The sequence below is a fragment of the Typopeltis vanoorti genome, chromosome 19, assembly GCF_054136105.1.
Source record: "Typopeltis vanoorti isolate ZY-2024b chromosome 19, IOZ_Tvanoo_1.0, whole genome shotgun sequence".
In the NCBI taxonomy this organism is placed as follows: domain Eukaryota; kingdom Metazoa; phylum Arthropoda; class Arachnida; order Uropygi; family Thelyphonidae; genus Typopeltis; species Typopeltis vanoorti.
Window position 1 is genome coordinate 50,051,459 of NC_143567.1, and position 27,621 is coordinate 50,079,079.

General features: G+C 35.1%; 1 protein-coding gene across 1 annotated transcript in view; it reads right to left on the reverse strand.

Annotated features, from left to right (window-relative positions):
* The window catches only part of Dys (Dystrophin), a 923,162-nt gene that overhangs the window by 372,666 nt on the left and 522,875 nt on the right, over positions 1 to 27,621 (reverse strand). Inside the window, exon 47 of the mRNA XM_090409612.1 lies at positions 19,795 to 19,979. Coding sequence (XP_090265738.1) covers positions 19,795 to 19,979 — 185 coding nt within the window. The remainder of the gene's footprint in view (positions 1 to 19,794; positions 19,980 to 27,621) is intronic.

Here is a 27,621-nt window from a genome sequence, read left to right on the forward strand (position 1 = left end):
ATAAACAAAATAATGAGAAAACACTTCTTTATGAAAACGGATCGTAACAAGAGGTATCGTTCACTGTTAACTCCGACGTACATAGATATTTCGTAAGTTAAAACAGCACGAATATCGCCCTGAAATCTTTCATTTATTTTTATTTATTTATTTTTCGGGACGAAATTTCTATCAGTATCTTGGCCATCCTATTAAATAACAACAACAAAAGAAAACTGTTTTTAACCTTAATAATGCATAAAGGCGTGAACCTTTCCATACCTTTGATCAAATGATTGCTCAGAAATTTTGTTGGCAATATTTCAAGCGTAATTTTTTTTACTCATCGCAAGTATTCTATTAACATTTATGGGCACATTCCTAAATGGGGTAGGGGGAGTAATACAAACATAATTCAATTATTGAACTGTAACTATGCTTTTGCGATTACGTTTTTATATGGACGGAATTGCCGGCTACATTGATATATTTTTTCTTAATTTTTTTTTTTACGAGCTACATGTCCACCTCCGTCAAGTGTCTCTATTAAAAGAATCCGCCGTTAAACTTTAAGTATGTTGCAAGGCCACTGAATAGTTTTTTTTTTTTTTTTCCCTTCTCTCTCTTCACAAAAGTCGCTTATAATCAAGTGCATGATAAGTCTCTTCAAAGAAAACATCGGGATGTTTCACACAACATAACTTGAAAGGATAGATAGCACTCATTTGCAAAGACGTTCTCAAAGTCAATTAGAATTAAATTTATTCTAAAGGATACAGAGTAAACGCGTTGCAGGAAGCAAGACGCCGTACTTCAGTTTTAGTCAAGGAGTCCCTAGGGCTTAAACTTTAATGCAGCACGCATGTGCAATTCGACCTTCTAGATTCAGAGGAGCGAACACTTGTTTTGAAATTACTTATTTTCTGGGTAACTCACAAGCGTCCATTTTAATGATTACAATAAATGAGAACTATGACTTCAAAAATTAAAAGAAACAGTTGAATATGATCTTATATATAGCGTGTATTCTAACATATAGTTCAACAGTTACTATAAATACTATTCGTTTTGATGTATTACAAAAGTATACAAGGACGACACATATTATTCCACTAGAGTCAGGTCTTCAAGCTATTTTCTCGAGCATGTTCTTACAGCTGCAGGAAGTGATTATAATAACAAAACAGGCTGATGCATAAGTGATCTTCTGGCCAGTTCTGGGAGAGAATAACCCTCCAAAAAAGCCTGCTTAGAACGAAAGCGACAATAGAAGTATTCTTTAATGATCCATAAAACTCCCATTTATTTTGAAGGGAAGTAAGTCTACAGACTGAGCCAAGTACCGCAACGGAATCGATCCTGCAAAGCCTACCTTGCAGTGGGTATTTGAGAAAAAGATATGGTATACGACGAATACAGAAAGCCAGTGACAATGAACTGAAGACTTCCAACATGGGTTGTTTTTAAGTAATTCCCTGAGGCATGGTATTACATCTATAATGGTTACTAGCAAATTAATTTTGCTTTCCTTCTGTGATATTATGTGCAGCTAATGAAATATTTCTTTTGTCGAATAAATGTGTTTAATATCTTTTCAAGAGAATATAACTGGAAAGTACTTGGATTCATTATTAAGAGAAATGGAGGAGACGTTTGAAATAAAGATTTGCCTCACTGTCATTGTATTAAATAGATCAATGCTTATTTAAATCATTTAAAATTCGATTATAACATCAATAAGAACGCTAGCGTTCATCTACCCTGCTTTGCTAAGCTTACGCTGATGAAATCTCAGAAGGAAAAAAAAAAAAAAAAAACATTAAGAGTTCATATTTGCGTAACTATCATACTGAGAAACTTCGCAATGAGCGGGATGGGGGTGCGATGAAAGGGTGTATGAATCCAACTTCGGATTATTGCGGGAAAGATCAAAAATTGTAGCTCTGCCACTGATGATATCAAATAAGATTATTTACAGGATTTCTATTATCTATTTATTATCATAAACGTTTATCAACGAATCCAGATAACTTTCATTTATCACAAATTTTCTCATTTCAAACTCTGCTTTTCTCATTCGATCTGTTTCTTTTCATCTACAGCATTTTCTTTTCTTTTAACGTCAAATTTCACCATTTTCCCATACATATTTTCAAAATACTGTCATTATCGCTTAATGTTGTGTCAATAACGACATTATCGGCACAACCTAGATGTCCTCCATCATACTACTAACCTTGACACAGTGGACTCGTGTATCTAATGTTACAAGCGACTACAGAGAGTGAATAACCTGCGTTAAATAGAGAGAGAGAGAGAGAACTCAATCTGATACAGCTCCAAGAAGGAAAAAAAGTGCTTCTTTACCTTGGAAATGCATCCGTTTTTGTTTTTTTTTTTTTTTTAAATATTAACAATGCGAAAGCAAAGAATCTAACAAAACAGTGCAGAAATAAGCAAAATACAAATCGATAGTACAGGGGAGAGAAAAGAGAGCAATACATACAGTATACTTTGGATGTATGATGTATGTCTGGGGGGGGGGAGAATGAGGAATGCTGCAATTAATTATCACTAGAAAGAAATAAGTCCAAGCCTAAACAGCATAAACGAGACTATGCTCAAGCCATGGATATAATAATTCAGTTAGAAGTTAAACCGTTAAAAACTGGAAATCACGCATATGGCATGGCTTGGTTTAGATGGAATTATATCCGAAGCAACTAAGGCTGATGAGGTCACTACATTATGTATATTAACTACATACTCTTTGGACGGTTTGTCTGCTTTACAGAATGAAAAAACTCCAAACTCCGTACATGACTGGCTAACTCACCCGCAGTTGAAAAGCTCTTAAAAAGCATCATGGGTAGAGCCGTACTATTGTTTTCATGACGATCGCACCAAAGAAGTCTGTGAAATCCATGAAAGATTAGCAAATGAGGTGATTAGACCAAAAATGGCGGGTGAAAATATCTAGGGAAAGATCAAGATCTAAATGGATTAGTCGGGATGCGGTTATTAATGTCCTAGAAGACAGAAATGTAAGACTTACCCCATAATGGAAAACTTAGTAAAGAAATTTGGGAGAAAAGTGCTTGAAAAAAAAAAACTAGTAACGAAATATTGTGTTAGACTATATGGCTGGAAATATATATACACACGCACACAAACATACAGTCCTTCAGCTACCAACAGTCAGTCATGGAGGGCTCCAGATTGAATAGTTTCTTAGCTCAGTCCACTACTGCTTCATACCAATTCTATTTAAATCTTGTTTGATATCGTCAGTTCACCTCATTCTGGGCCCACCTCTTTCCCTTAACACCCTCTGGATAACTCAACATAATCGTGTTGACCAACCGAATGTTCTGAATCCGGAAACATGGCCGAACCACAATACCCTTTCCTTGTATAAGATAGTGCTAAGAGGTGGCTTACCACTCCTCTGACTTATCATTTTTCAAGAAGTCAAACTATCTTACTTCCAAAATACTCCGTAAACACCAATGATCTAAAGCATCACGTTCCCAATTATCACTCTTCGTCCACGTCTCAACTACATAACACAACAGAGAGAGAGAGAGAGAACCAGACCACGGTAGATTTTAAGTTTTGTTTTTACTGATATTCTTCTGTCTTTCCAAACTTTCCACAATTGCTCGAACACTTCTGAGCCATTCCTAATCTTCTACTTCATTCCTCACGTCATCAATATCAGTTATACAGCTACCAAGGAAATAAGAGACTTACTCTATAGCACATCCTTTAAGAAAGACAGAGGACGCCTCTCTATCAGCTGTTTTCATTACCTTTATTTTCTCAATATTGATAATCAAACCTACTAGGTTCCGAGCATCATCAATTGCAGCAATAAAGGAGTTCATTTCCCCCAAATCATCAGCATAATCCAGAAATATAGGTGCACATTTAAGCATTCATACCCGAGTTTTATGTGGGATATTTAAATTATCTCTCTTTTTCTCTCTCTACACCCACTGTGAGGGTCTCTAACGCAATACATCCATTTAATTTTTATTTTTGTTATTCCATCATATACGTTTCTTTTCGTCTAGTATGTTAAAATTATAAGAAAAAACTGAAGAGGGCAAAATATTTCTGCAATTTTGCAGGAATCGCTACTTCAACAGAAAGTAACACGTAGCACTTTAAAAGGAAAACGAAAAGTTTTATTCCATACATAATATTATTCTTTTTGCATTAAATTACATGTGTGTTTACTTTTCAAAATCAGGTAGCCCTCACACAACTCCGCGAAAATAAAATAAAATGAAATAAAATAAAAAACGGAATGTCAACACTGTACGTCAAACGAAATTTTTCCACTCTTTAATCTAGAAGGCATACAATAACGTTACAGGAGCTTTTAAAATAGAAAAACAAACTCAATGCTGGTGTATACCGCAACGACTGATAAGCTAAAATTTACATCCACCAGACGTTTATTCATCAGGATGAGCAAAGAGTTAACATTAAACTGACATCCTCTTTTCGAGAAACTCGAAGCGCTAAAAAACTAGTCAGGCAAACCGCGCGATCTAATTTCCTATAAGTAACACCTTAAATTTGAAAACCACAGTATTTAAAAAGAGTATCAAATTCACAGAATACACCCGTACAAGTTAGTTGAACAATTTCTAGTAAATTACTTAATAAACTGAAATGTAACTATGGTTGCGAAGGGGCCTGTTCGGTTTGACATAGCAAAATCTCAAGTCTTTTCAATTTTTGACAGCTAAAAATTTAAAAGACCAAACACGGACAAGATGACATTAAGATATCGCTTTTAATTTCTTAATAACAGTTTGGCTTTTGACATTTAAAACTCCAGAAGACCAAACAATGATAAGATAATATTAAAATGTCGTTTCTGATTTCTTCGCAATAGCTTGTTCTTTTATCCATTCATTTTCTACACTATAAGGATTTTTTAATTCCTTTTAATTTTTGATTTTCGAAAATTCAGGAGTTAGAAGTTACATATCGTAACTTGCAACATCTGTTTGTGACAACTATTCGCTGTCATTTTTCCTAGCAGGTGTAAATGAATCAAGTTTGAAAAGTTCAGTATACGTATTGCATTGGGTTAATTACGGCCGAATCTACGATTATGAGCACAGACATTGCGTTAATATCATACTCTATGGTAGTTTTGTGGAATGAAATGAATTTGCTTTACCAGTAATTCAGTAAGTTGTTCAAAGAGAAAAACAAGGGAGACATTTAAAATGATTTCAACGAGTTGAGCATAAAACTATTTGCAAGGGGGGGGGGAATCGTTTAGAATTTCAATTATTAATAGAAAACATATGAGTGGCTTACAGTGGAATGACTTGGCAATACTTTATGTAATAAGTTGCAATTTTCTATTGAACAAAGAAGATAAGGCGTCGTATGAAATATGATACCAATATACACCATTGAAAATACAAACCTAATACGTCTAAATACAAACAATACACTCAAACGGTAATTTTCTTTCGGAAATTCAATGTCCACAACTCAAAATGGCTTCCCTTTAATACTGATCAAGCTAGAAGAAACACCAAGGTATTTGATGTATGCAATGTCCTAAAGCAACTGTCCACCGACTCACCAGACTCGATAATCTTCACCATCCACGAACACTTTTTTTAAACCAGCTTTTTTAACCGTCCATATATCGAATATAGCCAACACATAGGTGACATATGTTATCCAAATAACTAAACGTTGCCGGAATGAAGTCCTTCACCCTAATTTCACTATTCAAATCCTCAATCCCCAATAAGCATGTCAAGTTAGTCCAAGCAAAAAGACAGTATACTACATTTTTTTATTGACCTAGATATGACACAGATTACAAGACCAATTATACAACAGTACCATGGTTAAGAAGAAAGAAGGAATTTATTAACATGTTTCTTGGAAGTTGAGAGTTGTATCCATTGAGAAAAGTAGTATAAGGAAGGCAGTTCCAAAGAACAGGGGCAGATGGAACGAAGAAAGAAGATGGATGTTCACCAGCGGCAGTGCATGTTCTTACATGATTAGACAAAAGCAGAGAAATGGTAATAGCCCCTATTAAAGTATCTGTATAAAAGACATACATGTAGAAAAACAGAGCACCTATGAGAAAGTGATAGCAGGGAGTCTGTTGGAGTGGAGTCATGTATTAAGCACATAGCCTTCTTCTGAATACAATCAAGCTGATGGATGTTTACAGTGAACTACTCCAAATGTTAGATCAATATTCTGAGTCAGTCTGAAAAAGGATGTATGAAGTGTTAGGATATGAGCAGAAAATAAGTGGTGTTTTTAATGAAAAAGAATTTTCATTCAAAATGGATGTAATTTGTTTATTCTAGGAGGATAAGCTAGATGTGAAAGTTAGTCTAAGAAGGGGTTAACTGATCTTGAATGGAAATCGGAAAATTACCAGAAGAGGGCATGAAGTAGGGCTGTTCTTCTTGTAAGAGGACTATGTTTTGATAGTACTTTTATTTAATTGATTATCTTCACTCCACCAGAGAATGGTGAACAGATCAACACATTTTAGATAGTGGTTATGGAAGATCTTGAAGCTTGGATCATTAGAGTACTACAACATGTCTCGAATGAAGAAGTATCAACAAAACTATGAATACTGTTCGAAGTTAGAGATCATTGATCTCTAACTTCGAACAGTATTATATAAGGAAAGGTCTGGATGGATGAGAGCAGAACCCAGGATACTCCAGCATGATTAAAAAAAAAACAGGAAAAGAAGCCATCCGCCATGTCACACAATGATCGTCCAGGAAGGAAACCCAATTACAAAGGAGAGGAGGGTGATGATAAGATGGTAGCTTGTTGAGAAGGTCTCAGTGCAACACAGATCTTGGAAATATCAAGAGCGTCCATATGGGTTTCTCCAAATGTTTTCATGGTCTGTGCCCAAAGGTGGGCAAAATAAGTGAGGTCTGCTGTAGAAGAACCTGGGCATGGATGTTTGTGATTGTCTTTAGGTGGGAGATTAATTTCATCGCATGGTGTTAGACCACTGGTAGGTTTATTGGAGGCCTGAAGTGGCTTGAAAAAGTTCTATGTTTGGTGCCTACAGCAGGGTTTCCAGACTATGTAAAAATAAATAAAAAATTAAATAAATAAATAAATAAATATATATATATATATATACATACAGGGTGTTCGGGATAAATTTGACAGTTTCGTAAGGAAAAAGAAAATCTTCTTTGTATCTATTAAATTTAATGAATTGACAAAAAAACATTACAGGCAGAGTTAATTACAATACTATCAACAAGATTTACTCAAAATAACCACCATTAGCATCGATCACAGCTTCAATTCTGCTTCGGAACCTTGAACAAGCTGATGCTACAGTCTCCCTGGGAAGGGCCGCAAAAACTGTTTTAATTTTATCCATTAACTGGGCTTTTGTATTACTGGAAGTGCGATTGGTGTCTTTTTCAACTGCGCCCCATACAAAATAATCCATGGGGTTAAGGTCTGGGGAGTTTGGAGGCCAAACATTTGGACTGGTGAAGTCGTAGAAATTTTCAGACAACCATTTTTGACTTTTCCCAGAGATGTGGCAAGGGGCCGAATCCTGCTGCCATACATACGGCCTACCATTGGCTACCCTTGTTATCCAGGGCTTGACTACAGTTAGCAACTCCACGAACAAAGCCCGAATTCCAATGCCAGGGTTCTTCAACACCTGTTCCTGCAGATTTGCGAGGAATTCTGCTGTACAAACGCAATCAGATCGTCTGCTAGGGATCTTTCTTCTTGCTACATCCTCGTAGTCACCATTGCAAGTCTCTAGTTCATGCCTGATTGTTTTTACTGTATTCAGGGAGCATTGGGCAGCAGTTGTAATATCCTTATTTTGATGGCGGGCACGAATCATCATGATACAAGTTATTCTCTTCCATGATTCAGGTGGGTTCCAGCTATCCATCCTTTCTGACATCTTGTATATGAATGAAGAAGGGTCCAAACTTTTAAATGAAGAGAAGTGTGTGTTAATACATGTAACTTACGGAAAAATATAATTAATTATAAATATGTCAAATTTATCCCGAACACCCTGTATATATATATTTATTTATTTATTCAATTACATATTATTAATTATTATATAATTATTTTGGATGTCATCAATATTTAATTAAATATATTTAATTAAATATATTTAATTAAATATATTTAATATATTTAATTAAAGCCATTCTTCATTTGATAAATCTAGCAGCATTTCATGCCCATATCTAAATTTTTAAGGTACCAGCAATGAAGATCTTTGCAGATCTTCATTAACCAGTGACTCACACACATTTATTGTGATGTCAACTTCACTGCCACCAAATACAGTTGTTTTTCTTCTCATAAGATAGATGACTTCTCACCATGACTGCTCAAGACATTCCTTGTCACCTGTAACTTCATCATCATCATCAAATTCCTGCCATGTACCCTCAAGGGGTGTACAGGATATGACAGTACTACATGAAAAAATTACATCATTACTAACTTCCTATCTACAATTTTCCTCCAAATCAGTCTGTTACTTGTCAAGACTCCAACATTATCAGATCTTATATTTCTATCGTCTAACGCACTTTGTACCGTATCAATCCACCTATATCTTGGTCTTCCTCTGGGTCGTTTTCCTGCCAACCTGGCAGAGAACACTTGTTTTGCTAATCTTTCCTCTCCCATTCTATTTAAGTGACCATACCACCTGAGATTAGCTCTGCTAACGCATTCCTGGATGCTGACAATGTCAAGTTCTTTCCTAATATCCTCATTTTTAATATGATATTGCCATTGATGCCATCTGTTCACGCCTCTAATCTTTCTCAGGACTCTCATATCTGCGGTCTCTAGTCTTTAGTCAAGTGTTTTACTTCTGACCCAGCTCTCAGATCCATAAGTTAAAACTGGTTTGAACACTGTCTTGTATACAGCTAATTTAGTGTTCCGACTAATTTCTTTCTTATTCCATATGAATTTATTCAATTGGCTTCCCACCATACCAGCTTTGCTGATTCTGTTGTCTATTTCTATATTTAATTTACCATCTTCAGTAAAAATCATGCCTAAGTAGCTGAAATGTTTTACTTGTTCCACAGGTTCTCCATTCACAACACAGTTGACATTTTCAATGATTCTGCCTACATTCATTGTCTTTGTCTTTTTATTGCTGACCTTCATACCATATCTATTACAACAGCTATTCAATTTAGTCAGAGAATCCTGCAGACTTGTAGCGGATTTATTTAGAAGTATAACATCATCTGCATAAAGCAAAGAGCTGACATTAACGTCTCCAATTTTGATATCAGGTTTAATACCACATTCCTTCATAATGTGATCCATATAGATAATGAATAACAGAGGGGATAATGTACATCCTTGTCTCACACCAGATTTAATTAAACCATCTTCCTGTACTTCCTTTAATTCTAACTGCTGACTTACAACTCAAATAAAGACTAAGTATTTCTTGATTTAATGCCCCATTGACGCCATATAACTGTAGCGTATTGAATAGCTTCTCTCTTGGCACCTTGTCATATGCCTTTTCCAAATCGACAAAACTTAAATACAGATCTTTGTTATATTCCCATGCTTTCTCGACTATTTCCCATAAAGTGAAGATCTGATCCTGACAGCCTCTATTTGGCCTGAATCCAGCTTGTTCTTCACCAAACTTTTCTTCCACAATTCTTCTCAACCGTTTCTCAAGTATACTTGCATAGATCTTGCAAGGAACACTCAGTAGGGAAATACATCTGTAATTCTCACATTCAGTTTTATTTCCCTTTTTACATAATGGGAACTATGAGAGCTCTACTCCAATCATCGGGAATTCGTCCCTCTGTCCAGGCTTTCTGAACTATGCAGTGCAGCCACTGTAAGACTCTTATACCACCATACTTCAGCATTTCTGGTCGAATATCATCTACTCCTGCTGCCTTTCCACATTTCAAGCCTTTGATGGCTTTTTCTACTTCAAGTATGGATATGTGTTTGTAACTGCATGCCTGGTCAGTGTTTTTTACCACTGCGCTGTCATCACTGCTTGTTTCATTTAGCAGTTTTTCAAAGTAATTACTCCATACTTCAAGGATATCTTTTTCTCCAGTTTTCATTTCACCTTTATCATCTCTAACTCCTTTTACAGCACTCTTTCCTCCATTCCTAAGCTTCTTCAACAACCTCCAGAATATTTTGCCACCTTCTTGATATTTATTTTCTATATTCTTGCCAAAGTCCTCCCATGACTTTTGTTTAGCTAGTTTTACACAGTGTTTTGCATTTTTGCATTTGACTCTGTATTCTCTAAGAGAACAAGCTGACTTATTTGACAGGAACTTTTGATATGCTTTCTTCTTTTCCTTCACTGCCTCTTTAACTTCCTGTGTCAACCAGGGAGTTCTGATTTTTTTTTATCCTAGCACACAACCTCACCACATGCCTCTCTGGCAGAATCAATCAATGTTTTCTTCAGAGTTTGCCACTGAATCTCCAAGGTGTGATTGCTGTTCTCAAACTCTTTCATTTTCTTTTCAATAATCTTTCTGTATTTTAGTCTACAGTTCACATCTGAGAGCTGCTCAACTTTTATTCGCTTTAAAACTTTCTTATATGTTATTCTTTTGAATATGAAATTCAATTTTATCCTGCTCAAGACTAAATAGTGATCACTTCCAATTTCAAATCCTCTGTACACTCTGGTGTCCTGCACCAGGGAGAAAATATCACTATCAACAATAACATAATCAATGAGACTTTTCTTATTCCTAGCCTCTTCTCTCCATGTGAATTTGTGCACATTTTTATGTTGGAACATGGTGTTAGTAATAACCAGTCCATGTCCTAAGCAGAAATCCAACAGATATTTGCCATTATTATTAGCTTTGCTCTTTTCTCCAAATTTTCCCAAAATATTTTTGTATGTCTCACAATCATTTCCTACTCTGCTATTTAGATCCCCAACAAGGACCAACTTTTCCTTTTTCATTGTGTCAGTTTCTTTTTCTAAAGCCTCAAAATATTCATCCACTTCTACCTTAGTAGAACCTTCTGTGGGACCATAGGCACAAATAAGTCTCATTGTCCAGTTCCCCATTCTCATATTTGCCCACATTACTCTACTTGAGACTGACTGCCATTCAAGAAGATTAGCCTCGTATTTTGTGTTGAATACTATGGCTACTCCTTCTTTTCCTTGATTGTTATTGCCTGAATATAACATTTTGTATTTATTGCTCAGAAAGATCTCACCAGTTTTGTCTTTTTTGTTTCAGTCACCCCTATTATGTCGATCTGGTACTTATCTAATTCCTCAGCTAGCTCCATTTCTTTGCCATTCAGGCTTCTTATGTTGATAGTACCGATCTTTAACTCTGGTGACGTTGAGTTGGGGTTTGTTTTCAGATTTGTTCCAGTAGCTGACTTTTCGCTGTTCGCCCTGGTTCCCTGGCAAAAACAACGGGGGCCTTGTTTAACTGGGCGACGCCCCAGCCGGCATGAAATTTTGTCATGTCGTACCATCATTTTTTATTTTGGTTTAACCAATAAGAATACAATTTGTTCGGCTAAATCCCAAATTGCCAGCCCATCCTCGTTCGTTCAGTATCAAAGTAGATACCCAACAGGGTGCACCACGAGAAGGTGAGGATTGGACATTAGGTCAGAAGCCCTGGTCGGTTCTCCGCATTCCTTTAAAGGCTATGTGGAGGTCTCCTCTCAGTTATACAGCTTTGACCCTTAAGCACCCCCACCTGTAACTTCTCACCTTTAATTATCCTCAGACTTGCAGAGAAAATCAGATTTCTAGCCTTTCATGAGATAAAGGAATCCATGCTCAGCTTTCTCAACCTGCAAAAATTTAGCATCTTTTCTGCTCGAGACATTCCTTGTCACCTGTACAGCTGCTAATCCTATACAAATCACAAATCTACCCACCTTTGACGATTGCTCTCATAGCTAAGGTAGGACGTTAACACTTCCTAAAAATTCTTGATGACATCCAAAAGTGAACAATCTGCTAATTGATGATTTCCCCACTTTCTCATAGATGTTCTACTTCTGCCATATTCCTTTTCTATAGGTATGGGCAGCACTGCTTCCAGGGAACCATGAAATGCCCTCATAGCACAGTTAAAACAACTACAATATTTGCCAGTCCAGCTGGCAAAATAGTGTATCTGTTCTCCAACCAACAGACTCGAATCCTGTAATGGATTTGAGCCTGTTGGTTGGAGCCTGGATTCAAATTCAAATTAGATGGAAGATGAATTTGAATTTGAAGATGAATTTCATCACGTGGAGGGAGACCACTGTCCCACTTACTGGAAGGCTGATGTGGCAAACGTTCCATATCTAGTCTTTAGAGTAAGATTTCCGTATTATGTAAAAATAATAAAAAATACAATAAAGATATAAAATTAATTTTAAAAAAACCTCCAGCCCACCCACAGTACTAATGTACTGCAGGTCTGCAACCTTTCTGGGGTAGCAGTCACACAATACACATGCACACGTATATGACCTTTGGTTGGAGAGATCTCAGTTCAAATTCTGTTTGGGATGCAAGGAAACTATAAGATATTTTTAGCTAAACATGAGTTAATAGGTTTCTTAATAGTACAAAGCGTCAGGTTTCCCCCACCAAAAAAAAAAAAAAAAAGCCAGAAAACATGCAAACCAGCCAGAGAAGATATGTGCAATTACTGGACATAATAATATACTGATCTCACAGACTTAGTTGCTTCCACAGCAATTCCAATCAAATCAACTGTTCTATCACTCATCCATTTACCTCAAAGTCTGTGACAACATGTCCAGCTGCTGCTATCAAGAGCCACAACAGTGTTGCTTGATGATTATTTTTTTAAAAGATCATTAGGGCAAATTCTATCTGCTGTAAATGCAGTTTATTTATCTATTCTACCATTTTTATTCAATACAGGTATACAACATGATACAGCATTCCAAATATGTAATGTTAATCTTTATCAATCTATTTCTCCCTTCCATCTAATTCAGGTGGGTTGGGTCTCCTCCTAATGAGGAGTCATGATGAAATAATGCAGCCGGCATGCCACTCCTCTGCTGCATCCCTATCAGAGGTATTCATGACTGTAGTCCATGTGTGTTCACACTTTGCCTGCTTGCAGATGAAAAAATCCCAGCTAAACTGGGGGGGAAACCCTACTGCCCACACCCAAGATTGGCTAACTTGGCTATTGCTAAGGAAGATCCTTGAGCTGCACACGTTACCGATGGGAATCGAACCTAGGACACTGATTCCTCGGACAACATATGGTTGCGAAGTGCACAGTCACTAGGCTAACTAAGTGGAAGTTAACGTTAATAATAATAAACTAGAACATTTTGAAAAAGACAAAAATAAACTAAAAAAACTATCACTTTTTTTCAGTTCCTCCTCCTCTTCTGCAGGAATGTTTACAGGCTGCATCATTCAACCAATTACAACTAAATCTGATTTATGCGTGTGTATGTGTGATGATATATCAGAAAAGCTAACTCCAGCTTCAAAGTCAGTGGGATTACTCTGCATCACCATCCTTTTACTGCTAACATTAGCACCCAACTCTCTTCATAAATATATAATTTCTGATCTTTTACTTACTTTAAAAAAATAATAAATTATTAGTATTAATACTACTACTACTACTACTGTTGCTAGTAGATGTATCCAAATAATGAATGTACTTTGTACTGTATGTTTTTACTAATCAAAAATATAACATGTTAATTGTACGAGGGTGGTCTGAAAAGTTCTCGGCCTAACAATGAAAAAACAAATCTATAATTTCAAAATTATTTTTATTTTTCAACATAATCTCCCTTAAAACTAATACATTTATTCCAGCGATGATCCAGCATCATTATCCTGTCCCTGTCGTGGTTCTCAGTAAGATCTGCAAAATACCCCTCTACAGCTGCGATCATCTCTTAATTTGAAGAAAAATGCTGACCAGTGAGGAAGAGTTTTAGTTTTGGGAAGAAATAGAAGTCAGAGGGAGCCAAATCTGGGGAATAGGATGGATGTTCCAACAATTCATAGTAAAGATCCCTGAATTTTCCCATTGCCAAAACACCTTTATTGGCAGGTGCATTGTCCTGATGAAAGATGATTTTTTCCTTCTGCAAACCAGGTCTTTTCTCACAAATCTTTTCATCAAGTCTGTTAGAAGATCAGAATAATATTCCCCAGTTATTGTTTTACCCTTTATAATGCCTTTAGCATCCCAAAACACTGATGCCATGACCTTTCCTGTTGATGGAACTGACTTTGTCTTCTTTGGTGCTGAGCAACCTGCTTCTGTCCACTGTTTTTGACTGCTGTTTGGATTCTAGTGTAATGGCGAATCCAAGTCTCATCCATAGCAATAAATTGATGCACAAAATTAGTTTTATCCTGGTTAAAATGCTCCTAGCACTGTTCAGAGATTTTCATGCGAGTGTGTTTTTGATCTGTTGTGAGCAAGTTTGGCACCCATCTTGCACAAACCTTTTTCATTTGCAATTCTTCATGCAAAATATATCCTACACGTTCTCTTGAAATGCCTATAGTTTCAGCAATTTCAAGCACTTTGACTCACCGGTCATCCAATACCATATTGTGCACTTGATCAATGATTTCTGGTGTTGTTACACTTTTACGTTCTTCAGGTGGATCATCTTCAAGGCTGGTACGGCCATGTTTAAACTCGTCAGCTCATTTCTTAATAGTTGAAAATGAAGAAGATTGAACATAAACTTTTATGAACTTCAAATGAATTTCTTTTGGTGTTAAACCTTCTTTTACAAAGAATATGATAACCGCACGATACTCAATTTTATCCATTTCAAGGGATACAGACAACATTTTTGCTTCAGCAGCTGTATAAAACAAACTACTTGACAGAATGACTTACAATTTCACATGGATGCTTATGACAGATGTACCAACTTAGAAAAAAAAAAAAAATTGTGCCGATAGTGTTACCATCTATGGTCGAGGCGGACAACTTTTCAGACCACTCTCATATATGTATAAATACAATAAATACTGCAAATATATGATAACAACCTTTCAACCATTAAAAATTAACAATTTTACTTTTAATATTATTGAATTGTATAGTTTCCAATGAAAAGGTTAAAATGCAATGTTCTTGTACATCATAATGTGCTGGTCACTGCATGTTTCTTAAATGCGCATCTCTAAACAATATTATAGTCATTGTTATACTTAACACTTATTTTATTATTGTTAGTATTTTTAACTATTCTCAAAGACCAATAAAGTTGATTACTATTATTAAAATTTTATTATAATTATTATCACTTTATTAAAAAATTAACATCATGAAAAAGTGAAATGAATGCATTCAGCTCTCCCTACTGTATGCTAATTAAAAAAAAAGAAACTATTAATGTAAATTGTGAATTAGATTAAGCTGCAAAATTATTATTATTATTCGTGACACGACACCTCCAAGGAGTCGGACGACTCAAAGACTCATCATGGGAGGACACAACTCTCTGTTTCCACCACTACACAGAACCTCTACTACCAATCATCAACATCAGTGCCATCTACTGGCCACTACCACCACCACAGCTAATATTTTTTTGTCTGTAAATTGTGTGTGTTCTGAAGGGCCAATTTGTCTGCATGCGGGATGAAAAACCCGAGTTTCCGGGAGAAAAAACCCTGCTACCTCCGTATGAGATCGGCTAACTCACCTTCGATTGAAAAAGTCCACAAAATAATAAAATGCAGAAATAAACTTTCAATATAAACTGTAACTGTAGAATGTTCTTGTTATGACTACTATTAATTTTTAACATTAATTATAATATTATACTGTCCTAATTATAATAATTTTAATAACATGTAATAATATGTATACTACACTCATGTAATCTTTGAAACTGTTGATATAAAAAAAAAAAATGGTGATATTCAGCCTATATCATCTCCACTGCTGGATGAAGGCTTCTACCATTGTAGGAGGATCGAGTCTACTCCCATTGCGACTCAGACCATCTTGAGAAAGTGTGTGTAAGTGTATTAATGAATATGTGAAGGTGAAAAGACAGTCACAAACATCCATGCTCAAGGCACGATTCAAACCTGCAGCTTGGCCAACCAGGCTGGCACACATAGATAGTGTATTCTCAATTATTTGTGAATGATTCTTTAATTTACCGAGTATATAGTGAGATTATATAAGTTAATCTTAAATGTTTATTTTAAAAGTACTATATTAAAAAAATAGAAAAATAGTTTACTGAAGGAATTCATATCCTTCCAATAGATACTGCCAATATTATCAGATTAAAAACTGTTGTGCTGCTCATTTATTCATCAACCCAAGATTTAACTTTTCCATCTCAGAAAGGAAAGCTTTACTATCACTTAGAAAGAACAGGACATTATAATCTTGATAACTGATATAGTAAATACAAAAGTAGTTCTAAATACAGAAAATTATAATGAAAAATTACAAGTTTGTCTTCTGACTCATCTATGTACTCTATTCTGGATAATGACACTACATGATCAACTCATGAGAAAACAAGCAATCTACTTAGAAATGCCTCACACTGGCTTCCAGAATTACAATGAAAGCTCGACTCATAATGTCCTATCTCTCCATGACTTTATAGGTTGCCTAAAATATACAACCCTGGCATGAAATATAAATATTTCGTGCACAAAAAAGCGAAATACTGAGGTAGTTGACTATATTTTAAAAGTATCTACCTGGTGACATTATTGTTTTAAATGATAAGAATGTCAATTCCTTTGGAAATTTGAGCAATACAAATATCACTAATTATTGAAAGTAATAGTAATAGACATTTTAAAACTATAAACAACTGACTGTTTTCTTAGTAAATCGGTCACTTTTTTTAACCTATGGGATCTTTTTTTTGTATGTGTGCCTTCCATCTATGTCCTCTTGAATAGTCTTCATCACACCATTTTCTTCAAACTCCAATATCCAGCAGTTCAAAAATCACTCACTCACTCACACACAGAGGTGGGGGAACAAAAGTGATAACAAAAATAGCACATAGTACAAAACAGTGGGATGCTGAACTTCTCTGAAAGTGCATTTCTACCACTCTAGGATTGACTTCCCCCTCAGGAAACTTGGAAGATGTCAGTGATGAACAACATGATGAAAATCATGTTGCTAATTGGTTTCATCAGCTGCACTGAGCAGGATGAATACAATAAATAAATACAAATATAAAATACACAGAATTAATACAAGAGAAAATGCCTCAATGTTATGTTTATAATGCACAGCACTTAAGTATATTATAATAATGAACTGCATTTTCTGACCTTTAAAAATATAAATGTAAATGTAAAAATAATATAAACAAAAATATACATAATGATGTTGATGTTTTGGACACATAATAAAAGCATTTCAGGAATCAGTACATAATATTATTCCATAATCATCTACTAAGATTTGTGAGGCATTCAAAGAATAGAAATATTGCCAATTTAAGTACAAAGAAATCTACAAAGCATAAAACAGAATTGAATTTTACTAGCATGGCAACTATATTTTCAATGTGGTTTCAATCATTCTGCAGAAAATATTAGATTTTAGAAATGTTCAGACAGAAAGACATACAGGAAAGGAGGGGGGAGAAGTCGCAACATTTTAACTTCACTATCAGCCATAACATGTGTATCTATTGACCAAAACATGGATGTGAAGTGCAGAATACTCTTAAAATAATATGGATAAGATGATATGGAGGGCAAGATGGTTGATATATTTCATCCATCATAGTTGTTTGGGCAGTCAAAAGAGATATAATAAAAATACAATCAGAAAAAAATTTTTAATTACAATCAAATGTCTCATCTAGAAAACACTGTAACTGCACTGACATGATTACATTGCATACAGAATAGATAAACTCAATACAACATCAGTGAAATGTAATTTAAGGATTGTTTTTGTATCTTCAAATAAAATTTCATCTGCTGTATTATAAATCATGATGAACTATTTTCAAATTTCAAATTAAGTAGAGGTCCCTGAAAGTATGAGATAATATTCATTTTGAACAGACAGTGACAGGACAAGAACATGGCATTTCTGGTTTTCAGTTATCATAAAATACATTACAAAACACTATAGGTTATTCAAAAATTCAAGATCGAATCAACACCTCCTTAAGAAGTCAGTTGAATCTATAATGAAGCTGCTCATTTAAGAATTAGTATCATTACCAGCCAACAGAATCAGATCAATTCTTTTATATTATATACTATTAAAAGCTTGATGACTTAGGCAAGCTTATAATGTTTATGTCACACCATACAGGACACATTGTTTAGTATGCCTTTGTTTTCTTTAATATTTCACCCAAACCCTCACAGTGTAGTCTGTTTACTTTGTTCTTGTATGATCAGATGATGTCAAAGTACTTTACTAAAAAAATGTTGGTCAGATCAATATCGTTTCCATTCTGTATGTTGAAATGATTTCAGAAACACTAACATGTCTTCTGATTTTCTACCTGAAAATAATTTTTTCTTTAAACTGAAGATGGAACTACTTTTTCACACAATAAATATCTGCTTGTTAGTTGGAAGGTTAAGAATGATCTATTTTGAATACATCTGAATTAAAATTCATCTGAATTCAAACTGATCTAATTAGTCAAATTCTCATTGAGGATGTCACAGAGCAGAAAAATATATTCTGTTTTAAATCTTTGGAGCTGGACATAGGCTAAATTAATGCATCTCTATGCTGGGAAATAAGATTAAATTTATATAGAATTAAAATTATGGTTTCAAATTTATTAATTGATGTGTGCAAGCATATTTTCTTTCAGATCTTAATTTTTTATAGGCAAAGACTGATAAAAGTTATTATCATCCAAGAGACTTCCAGGGAATCGATCAATATCAATTATGTCCTTAATAAGTATCCTACAAATTACATTAATTTTATTAAGACTATTAGTTTCATAATTTCTTTGTTTTACTGTTTAAGTTTACAAAATTACACTTAAAAGAATGTTCAATATACAGAAGTATAGCTACATGAGGTGTAAGCACTTTAGTTTGCTGTTAAATAATTTACATTTTTCATTCACTATGCAGAAGGCTAAACTGGATTTATACACTTTTTTCCATTGATAATATGTTTCCCATATGGAATCCTCCCAAACGTCATACAAGGAAAATGTTGACAATATATTCTGATCCATTTTTTAGTGTTCAGCAGTATCTTTCCAAGGCCTGTTCATTCAAAGGATTCCATGAACAATATAGCAAGATATGGTCAGATTCATGAACCTGTTACCAAGCCTTCTTCACCATCATCGCCATAAACCACTCAAATACCTAACTCAGTATTCCAATAGTACAACACCTTTCATGCTAATCAGATATAATCCTTTCCTCCTAACTTCAGAAAAATGTTGAAAGGCACAAGATTTGATGATAGAGAATGACCAAACTATACATAATTATACTTGAATGAAAGTTCCCTTTGAAAGATGATTTCAGAATTAGTAGAAATTCTGGAACAAGTGAGAATGTGTATAACATGGAAAGGAACTGATCTGAGGGAATTATTAAATTCCCAGATCAGTTCCTTTCATGACATTTCATAGACAGGCATTTCATGACACTTTTTGATCAAACTTCATGCACAAAAACTGAATAACCATAGAAGAAGAAAGCAAAACAGAGGCCTTTATGTTTCTATTTAGCACACAATAAAATTAACATACCTGAACTCGTTCTGCAGCTAGTACAATAGCATTTTGGTCTGTGACATCTACTATTTGAGTCTGAAGCTCAAGATCTTGAGTATCTACCCATTCTTGTAGTTCTAAGATAAGATCTGCCAATTCTTTAAGTGGTCCTGTAGGTGGCACAGAGGTCAACAAAGAACTATATGCCATAGGGCGACGTTCTATTAAAATAAGAATAAACAAGCAAATAATACACATTGAGGCAATTATTTTTTTATCCATAATAATAAAAAAGAATTAAAAGAATTAAAATGCATTAATGCAGTGATAATTTATAATAAATTTAAATGTAACATAGAAGAAAATTTACTTCGCTGCTCACTTCTACCTTCCAAATCATTGCTTAATTTTTCATTCTTCCTACATTCAAAATATTCACTCTTTATCCTAATTGTGCTCCTGCCTATATTTCACTTACACACACATAAGCCTAATATTGGATCTTACTCTGCACTCTCTAAACTTCATGTATGAACGTCCTCTATTTGTCATGCACCCAGTTATGCCTATACTCATGCTTTTGTACTTCATTTTATGCTTATGCCTTACCTCCCCCCTCTCAACATAACTTTTGAGGGGGAGGTAAGACAACTATATATTCTGTACAAAGTCCTTCATACATGCATATTTCAAGCCTCCATAGTTCAGTCAGTATTAATGATGCCTTCAGGCTGGAAAGATCTGGGTTTGAATTTTGCCAAGGACATGAAGGACTTTTATTGGAGCTTTTCAAGTGAAGTGAGTTAGCTAGTCTTATACAGAGGTGACAGGATTCCCCCCCCCACACACACACAAAACAAGCAGAGTGACCAGAAGAATATACACAATTTACAAACATAGCAGACAATGCAGATTGAGCAGTAAGCTTGATCATGACAGGCATTGAGTCTACTGTGATAGGGTATGCATATCATGAATTCTGTGTGCAATACATTTTTTAAAATAAATTGACTATGCAGAGAAGGAGTCAAAAAAAAAAAGTATCAAGCAAAAAAAAAAAGCATAAATATTTTCATACAATACACAAAAGAGCAATCATCTTTTAGTATTGATTTTAATGTTGCTTTTAAACGATTTTCTTGCATATTTATTAAATTCATTATCATCATCAAATTCCTGCAATGTACCCTCAAGGGGTGTACAGGATATGATAGTACTACATGAAAAAAATTACATCATTACTAACTTCCTATCTACAATTTTCCTCCAAATCAGTCTGTTACTTGTCAAGGCTTCAACATTATCAGACCTTATATTTCTATCATCTAAGGCACTTTGTACCATATCAATCCACCTATATCTTGGTCTTCCTCTAGGTCGTTTTCCTGCCAACCTGGCAGAGAACACTTATTTTGCTAATCTTTCCTCTCCCATTCTATTTAAGTGACCATACAACTTGAGATTAGCTCTGCTAACGCATTCCTGGATGCTGATAATGTCAAGTTCTTTCCTAATATCCTCATTTTTAATATAATATTGCCATTGATGCCATCTGTTCACGCCTATAATCTTTCTCAGGACTCTCATATCTGCGGTCTCTAGTCTTTGGTCAAGTGTTTTACTTCTGACCCAGCTCTCAGATCCATAAGTTAAAACTGGTTTGAACACTGTCTTGTATACAGCTAATTCAGTGTTCCGACTAATTTCTTTCTTATTCCATATGAATTTCTTCAATTGACTTCCTACCATACCAGCTTTGCTGATTCTGTTGTCTATTTCTATATTTAATTTAACATCTTCAGTAAAAATCGTGCCTAAGTAGCTGAAATGTTTCACTTGTTCACACAGGTTCTCCATTCACAACACATTTGATTTTCAATGACTCTGCCTATTTTCATTGTCTTTGTCTTTTTATTGCTGACCTTCATGCCATGTCTATTACATAAGCTATTCAATTTAGTCAGAGAATCTTGTAGACTTGTAGCAGATTTATTTAGAAGTATAACATCATCAGCATAAAGCAAAGAGCTGATATTAACATCTCCAATTTTGATATCATGTTTAATACCACTTTCCTTCATAATATGATCCATATAGATAATGAATAACAGAGGGAATAATGTACATCCTTGTCTCACACCAGATTTAACATTAAACCATCTTCCTGTACTTCCTTCAATTCTAACTGCTGACTTACAACTCAAATAAATACTAAGTATTGCTTGATATAATACCCCATTAACACCATATAACTGTAGCGTATTGAATAGCTTCTCTCTTGGCACCTTGTCATATGCCTTTTCAAAATCGACAAAACTTAAATACAGATCTCTGTTATATTCCTATGCTTTCTCCACTATTTGTCGTAAAGTGAAAATTTGATCTTGACAGACTCTATTTGGCTTGAATCCAGCTTGTTCTTCACCAAGCTTTTCTTCCACAATTCTTCTCAACCGTTTCTCAAGTATACTTGCATAGATCTTGCCAGGAACACTCAGTAGGGAAATACCTCTATAATTCTCACATTCAGTTTTATTTCCCTTTTTATATATGGGTACTATGAGAGCTCTACTCCAATCATCGGGAATTCGTCCCTCTGTCCAGGCTTTCTGAACTATGCAGTGCAGCCACTGTGAGACTCTTATACCACTATATTTCAGCATTTCTGGTCGAATATCATCTACCCCTGCTGCCTTTCCACATTTCAAGCCTTTGATGGCTTTTTCTACTTCAAGTATGGATATGTGTTTGTAACTAAATGCCTGGTCAGTGTTTTTTACCACTGTGCTGACATCACTACTTGTTTCATTTAGCAGTTTTTCAAAGTAATTACTCCATACTTCAAGGATATCTTTTTCTCCAGTTTTCATGTCACCTTTATCATCTCTAACTCCTTTTACAGCACACTTTCCTCCATTCCTAAGCTTCTTCAACAACCTCCAGAATATTTTGCCACCTTCTTGATATTTATTTTTTATATTCTTGCCAAAGTCCTCCCATGACTTTTGTTTAGCTAGTTTTACACAGTGTTTTGCATTTGACTCTGTATTCTCTAAGAGAACAAGCTGACTTATTTGACAGGAACTTTTGATATGCTTTCTTCTTTTCCTTCACTGCCTCTTTGACTTCCTGTGTCCACCAGGGAGTTCTGATTTTTTAATCCTTGCAGACAACCTCACCACATGCCTCTCTAGCAGAATCAATCGATGTTTCCTTCAGAGTTTGCCACTGAATCTCCAAGGTTTGATTCCTGTTCTCAAACTCTTTCATTTTTTCTTCAATAATCTTTGTGTATTTTAGTCTACAGTTCACATCTGAGAGCTGCTCAACTTTTATTCGCTTTAAAACTTTCTTACATGTTATTCTTTTCAATATGAAATTCAATTTTATCCTGCTCAAGACTAAATAGTGATCACTTCCAATTTCAAATCCTCTGTACACTCTAGTGTCCTGCACAAGGGAGAAAACATCACTATCAACAATAACATAATCAATGAGACTTTTCTTATTCCTAGCCTCTTCTCTCCATGTGAATTTGTGCCCATTTTTATGTTGGAACATGGTGTTAGTAATAACCAGTCCATGTCCTGAGCAGAAATCCAACAGATATTTGCCATTATTATTAGCTTTGCTCTTTTCTCTAAATTTTCCCAAAATATTTTTGTATGTCTCACAATCATTTCCTACTCTGCTATTTAGATCCCCAACAAGGACCAACTTTTCCTTTTTGATTGTGTCAGTTGCTTTTTCTAAAGCCTCAAAAAATTCCTCCACTTCTACTTAGTAGAGCCTTCTGTGGGACCATAGGCACAAATAAGTCTCATGTCCAGTTCCCCATTCTCATATTTGCCCACATTACTCTACTTGAGACGGACTGCCATTCAAGAAGATTAGCCTCGTATTTTGTGTTGAATACTATGGCTACTCCTTCTTTTCCTTGATTGTCATTGCCTGAATATAACATTTTGTATTTATTGCTCAGAAAGATCTCACCAGTTTTTGTCTTTTTTGTTTCAGTCTCCCCTATTATGTCGATCTGGTACTTATCTAATTCCTCAGCTAGCTCCATTTCTTGGCCATTCAGGCTTCTTATGTTGATAGTAATGATCTTTAACTTTGGTGACGTTGAGTTGGGGTTTGTTTTCAGATTTGTTCAAGTAGCTGACTTTTCGCTGTTCGCCCTGGTTCCCTGGTGAAAACAACGGGGGCCTTGTTTAACCGGGCGACACCCCAGCAGGCATGAAATTTTGTCATGTCGTACCATCATTTTTTATTTTGGTTTAACCAATAAGAATACAATTTGGTCGGCTAAATCTCAAATTGCCAGCGCATCCTCGTTCGTTCAGTATCAAAGTAGATACCCAACAGGGTGCACCACGAGAAGGTGAGGATTGAACATTAGGTCAGAAGCCCTGGTCGGTTCTCCGCATTCCATTAAAGGCTATGTGGAGGTCTCCTCTCAGGTATACAGCTTTGACCTTTAAGCACCCCTATTCATATTCATCTTATTTTCACAGAGTTGTTTCTATTTTTCATTTTATTCAGTTCTGTTTACTGTAATATTTCCCAATGAATATTTGCTTCAATTCTGTTTCTTCTTTTTAGTATATGTTCACTACTTTTTATTTATTATTGCTATTCAGATACTTTATATGTTCCTCAGACTCATCTTTGTTTACCAAATAATACACTGGTCAACAAACAGGGAAATAAAATCAATTGCATTCAAAATGCAGGTAGGAAAAGGTCTAGAAAAATAAAATAATTAAAATATCTCCATAACATATTACTTAGAAGATGAAGAAAATGAGCAATTAGCTAGCTAGAAAGCCTGTACATCATTTGTCAGTTATTTTGTCCATTGCAAAATTATTCATTTACTTTATGTCAATCCTACCCATAAAAATATAAATCTAGCACATAAATGTGATTGGTGAGCTAAGGATTAGATAATTCAGTAACTCTTCTTCTAATTAGTTCAGTAGTTAGACTAGGTCTATTTAGAATGGTGTTTACATAATGGTGCTATTTTATTTCCAGGTCTTCCTTTCTTGTTTTAAAGTTTCAGAAGTTTCAAGGAATAGATGACCAAATTTAAATCTGCTGGAATGAAGAATCTTGGTTTGGATGCAAAGAATTCTGTGTCTAGTAGGAATGGCAAGGCCAGACTTCTCCAATTCTAAAAATTTAATGAAATCCTGATATTCTTGGATTCTAATAATAGCATAATGGCCAGTTTGCCAAAAAATAACAAAAAGTCAACATGAACATGCCACTTGATAAATATCTGGTAGAGAGAGAGAGAGAGAAAAACTATTTCTTCCAAAGTTTCTTTAAGGTATGGTACAGAGATTCTTTTTACATCAGATTTCCAGATGGCAGCGTCATTATAACTATTAGAAGATATACATCCATCTTCACACCATCATTCATCAAAGAAGACGGGTATTATCAAAACTCTTATATGCACAAAGCTCATGCAATCTACTCTTCTGATTCCATTCTGCTGGAAGAATTAAATAAAATAAAAAACACTTGTGGCTAATGATTAGAAGCCTGAGAAATTCTAATCAACCACTCTAATCTCAACAATAATGATGGCATAAAATCTGAAGAATATGAAATGCATGCACTCAACTCACAAAACTTCAGTTTGTCTCCATAATTTACCATAATGAATGCCAACTATTGTAACTATGAAAGAAAAAATTTGAAACATGGAAAGGCAGTGGGAATATGTAAATAGAGTAGATGATTACTTTTACAATAATCATCTATAATAGGGATCAGTAAGTTTTTATGAGAATGGAAAAACAGTAAATATTTTATGAATTGCAGACTAATAGGTAAAATTGAGGATATCACGTATTTATACAAGATATCAGAGAGCAGTTTATTCAGGAGTAGAGTCCAAAAGAAGGCCTGTGTGCTGCAGGGTTCTGTTCTTGGATCACTGCTATTTAATTTGTTCATTAATGATAAAGGATCTGAGAGGAGCAATAGTGAATACACATGATGTCAAAATTTTGCATGCTTTGGATAGATTAGCACACTGGGCTAAGGAGAATGGATGTCAGTTTAATGTGGCAAAATGTAAGGTTATGCATTGTGGGGTGAAAAGATTATCAGCAGTATACCACATTAGTGGAACCATACTCTTGAAAATTGACGAAACCAGAAACTTGAGTGTTGGTGGATAGGGAGTTGAAGTTTAGGGGGCACATAGCAAAAGTGGCAAAATCAGCTCATCCGATCACTTGGTTACTGAAGAATACTTTGACGAGCAGAGACAAGGCAGGTTACTGTTCCTCTTTACCAAGCCTTGATAAGACCCCATATTGACTACTGTGCGCAGATCTGGGTGCCGGGATTTCTTGGTGATGGGGAGGAGATAGAGAGGATCCAGTGGCAAGTGACCAAGATGATAGCTGGTCTATGGAATGACCCTTATGAGAACAGGTTGAAGATTGTGGTTGTGGGTTACAGAAATTTGTTGATAGGCGGAAAAGGGGTGATATGATTGAGACATTCTAATTACTTCTTCAAATAAAATTAATTCAAATAAGGGGATTTTACAAGATTAATTCAGAGGAAATTTTTCAGAAAGGACTGGTGGTGGTGGCGGGAGAACTAGGGGCCATCCATGGAAACTGAGCAAGAGTGTAATTAGCAAGTGTATTAGAATAATTTTTTTTACTTGGAGAGTGGTGAATGAGTGGAATAGGTTGCCAGAGTCTGTTGTGGGTGCCATGACTGCGAACGAGTTCAAAGCAAGGTATGATAGATACTGTGCAAATGCTGAATAGTTCTTGAAATGTTTAGGGCCTCCATCGATGAGTCTAAGGACTCCTTGGAGTTGACTGTAATAATAATAAGAAGAAGAACTATATACACGTTTGCACAAGAATAATGTTTAATTTGTCAAATATTTCAGTCTGAATATTACAGACCATCTTCAGTGGTTACATAGGAATAGTTTTAAAAAAACAAAGTGGAATACGAACAATTGATCATTCACACATGGAACAAGCCACGCGATGTCATATTGCTAAGTATTAGAAGAGTAAACATTTTTAAAGTCATAATTAAAGATATTAATTATGATATTAGATATTAATAAAAATCAAATAATAATAATAATTACTGTTAATCGGGGCTTCAGAGTTCAGTGTTCTCAATCATCAGAATTAAATACAAATGCCTATCAGATTTGCCAATCTGTTTTGACACGATTGGTGCCTGTGTGAGTGTGTAAACTTTGGCACAAAATTGATCAGCCCCCCCCCTCCAAAAAAAAACTTCCACGCTACCAAATTTTAAAGAAATATGTACTAATATTCAACAACATAAATGCATACTGCTTGTGACTAAGAAATGTGTGACACACCCAAGACTGTGAGTGCAAGCTAAAATTGTGGTAGTAGTATGTAGCAACGAGCATACAACATATGGTCACACCGTCACAACTACACATGTAAGCTGTCATTGCTTACAGGCCATACAATAATAAGCAGTATGCCAGATCTGGCCTGCAAGTAATATTTTGATGACCCCTGATCTATAAAATGGGAAATAATGTGATAATTTACTGAAGAATGTTCAAGATAAGATTTATGCTAGCATACTTAAGAAGAGGTTACGAAAAATTGTGGAAGAGAAACTTGGTGAAGAAAAGCTGGATTCTGGCCAATCAGGTTATATAACAGGGAATATAACAAGGATCTGTATTTAAGTTTTGTAGATTAGGAAAAATGCATAAGACAAAGTGCCAAAAGAAAAGATGTTCAAATCATTACAATTATATTATGTGTACAAGATATCATATCAAACAATACAATGAGAAAGAAACTGACAGAGTTTGAA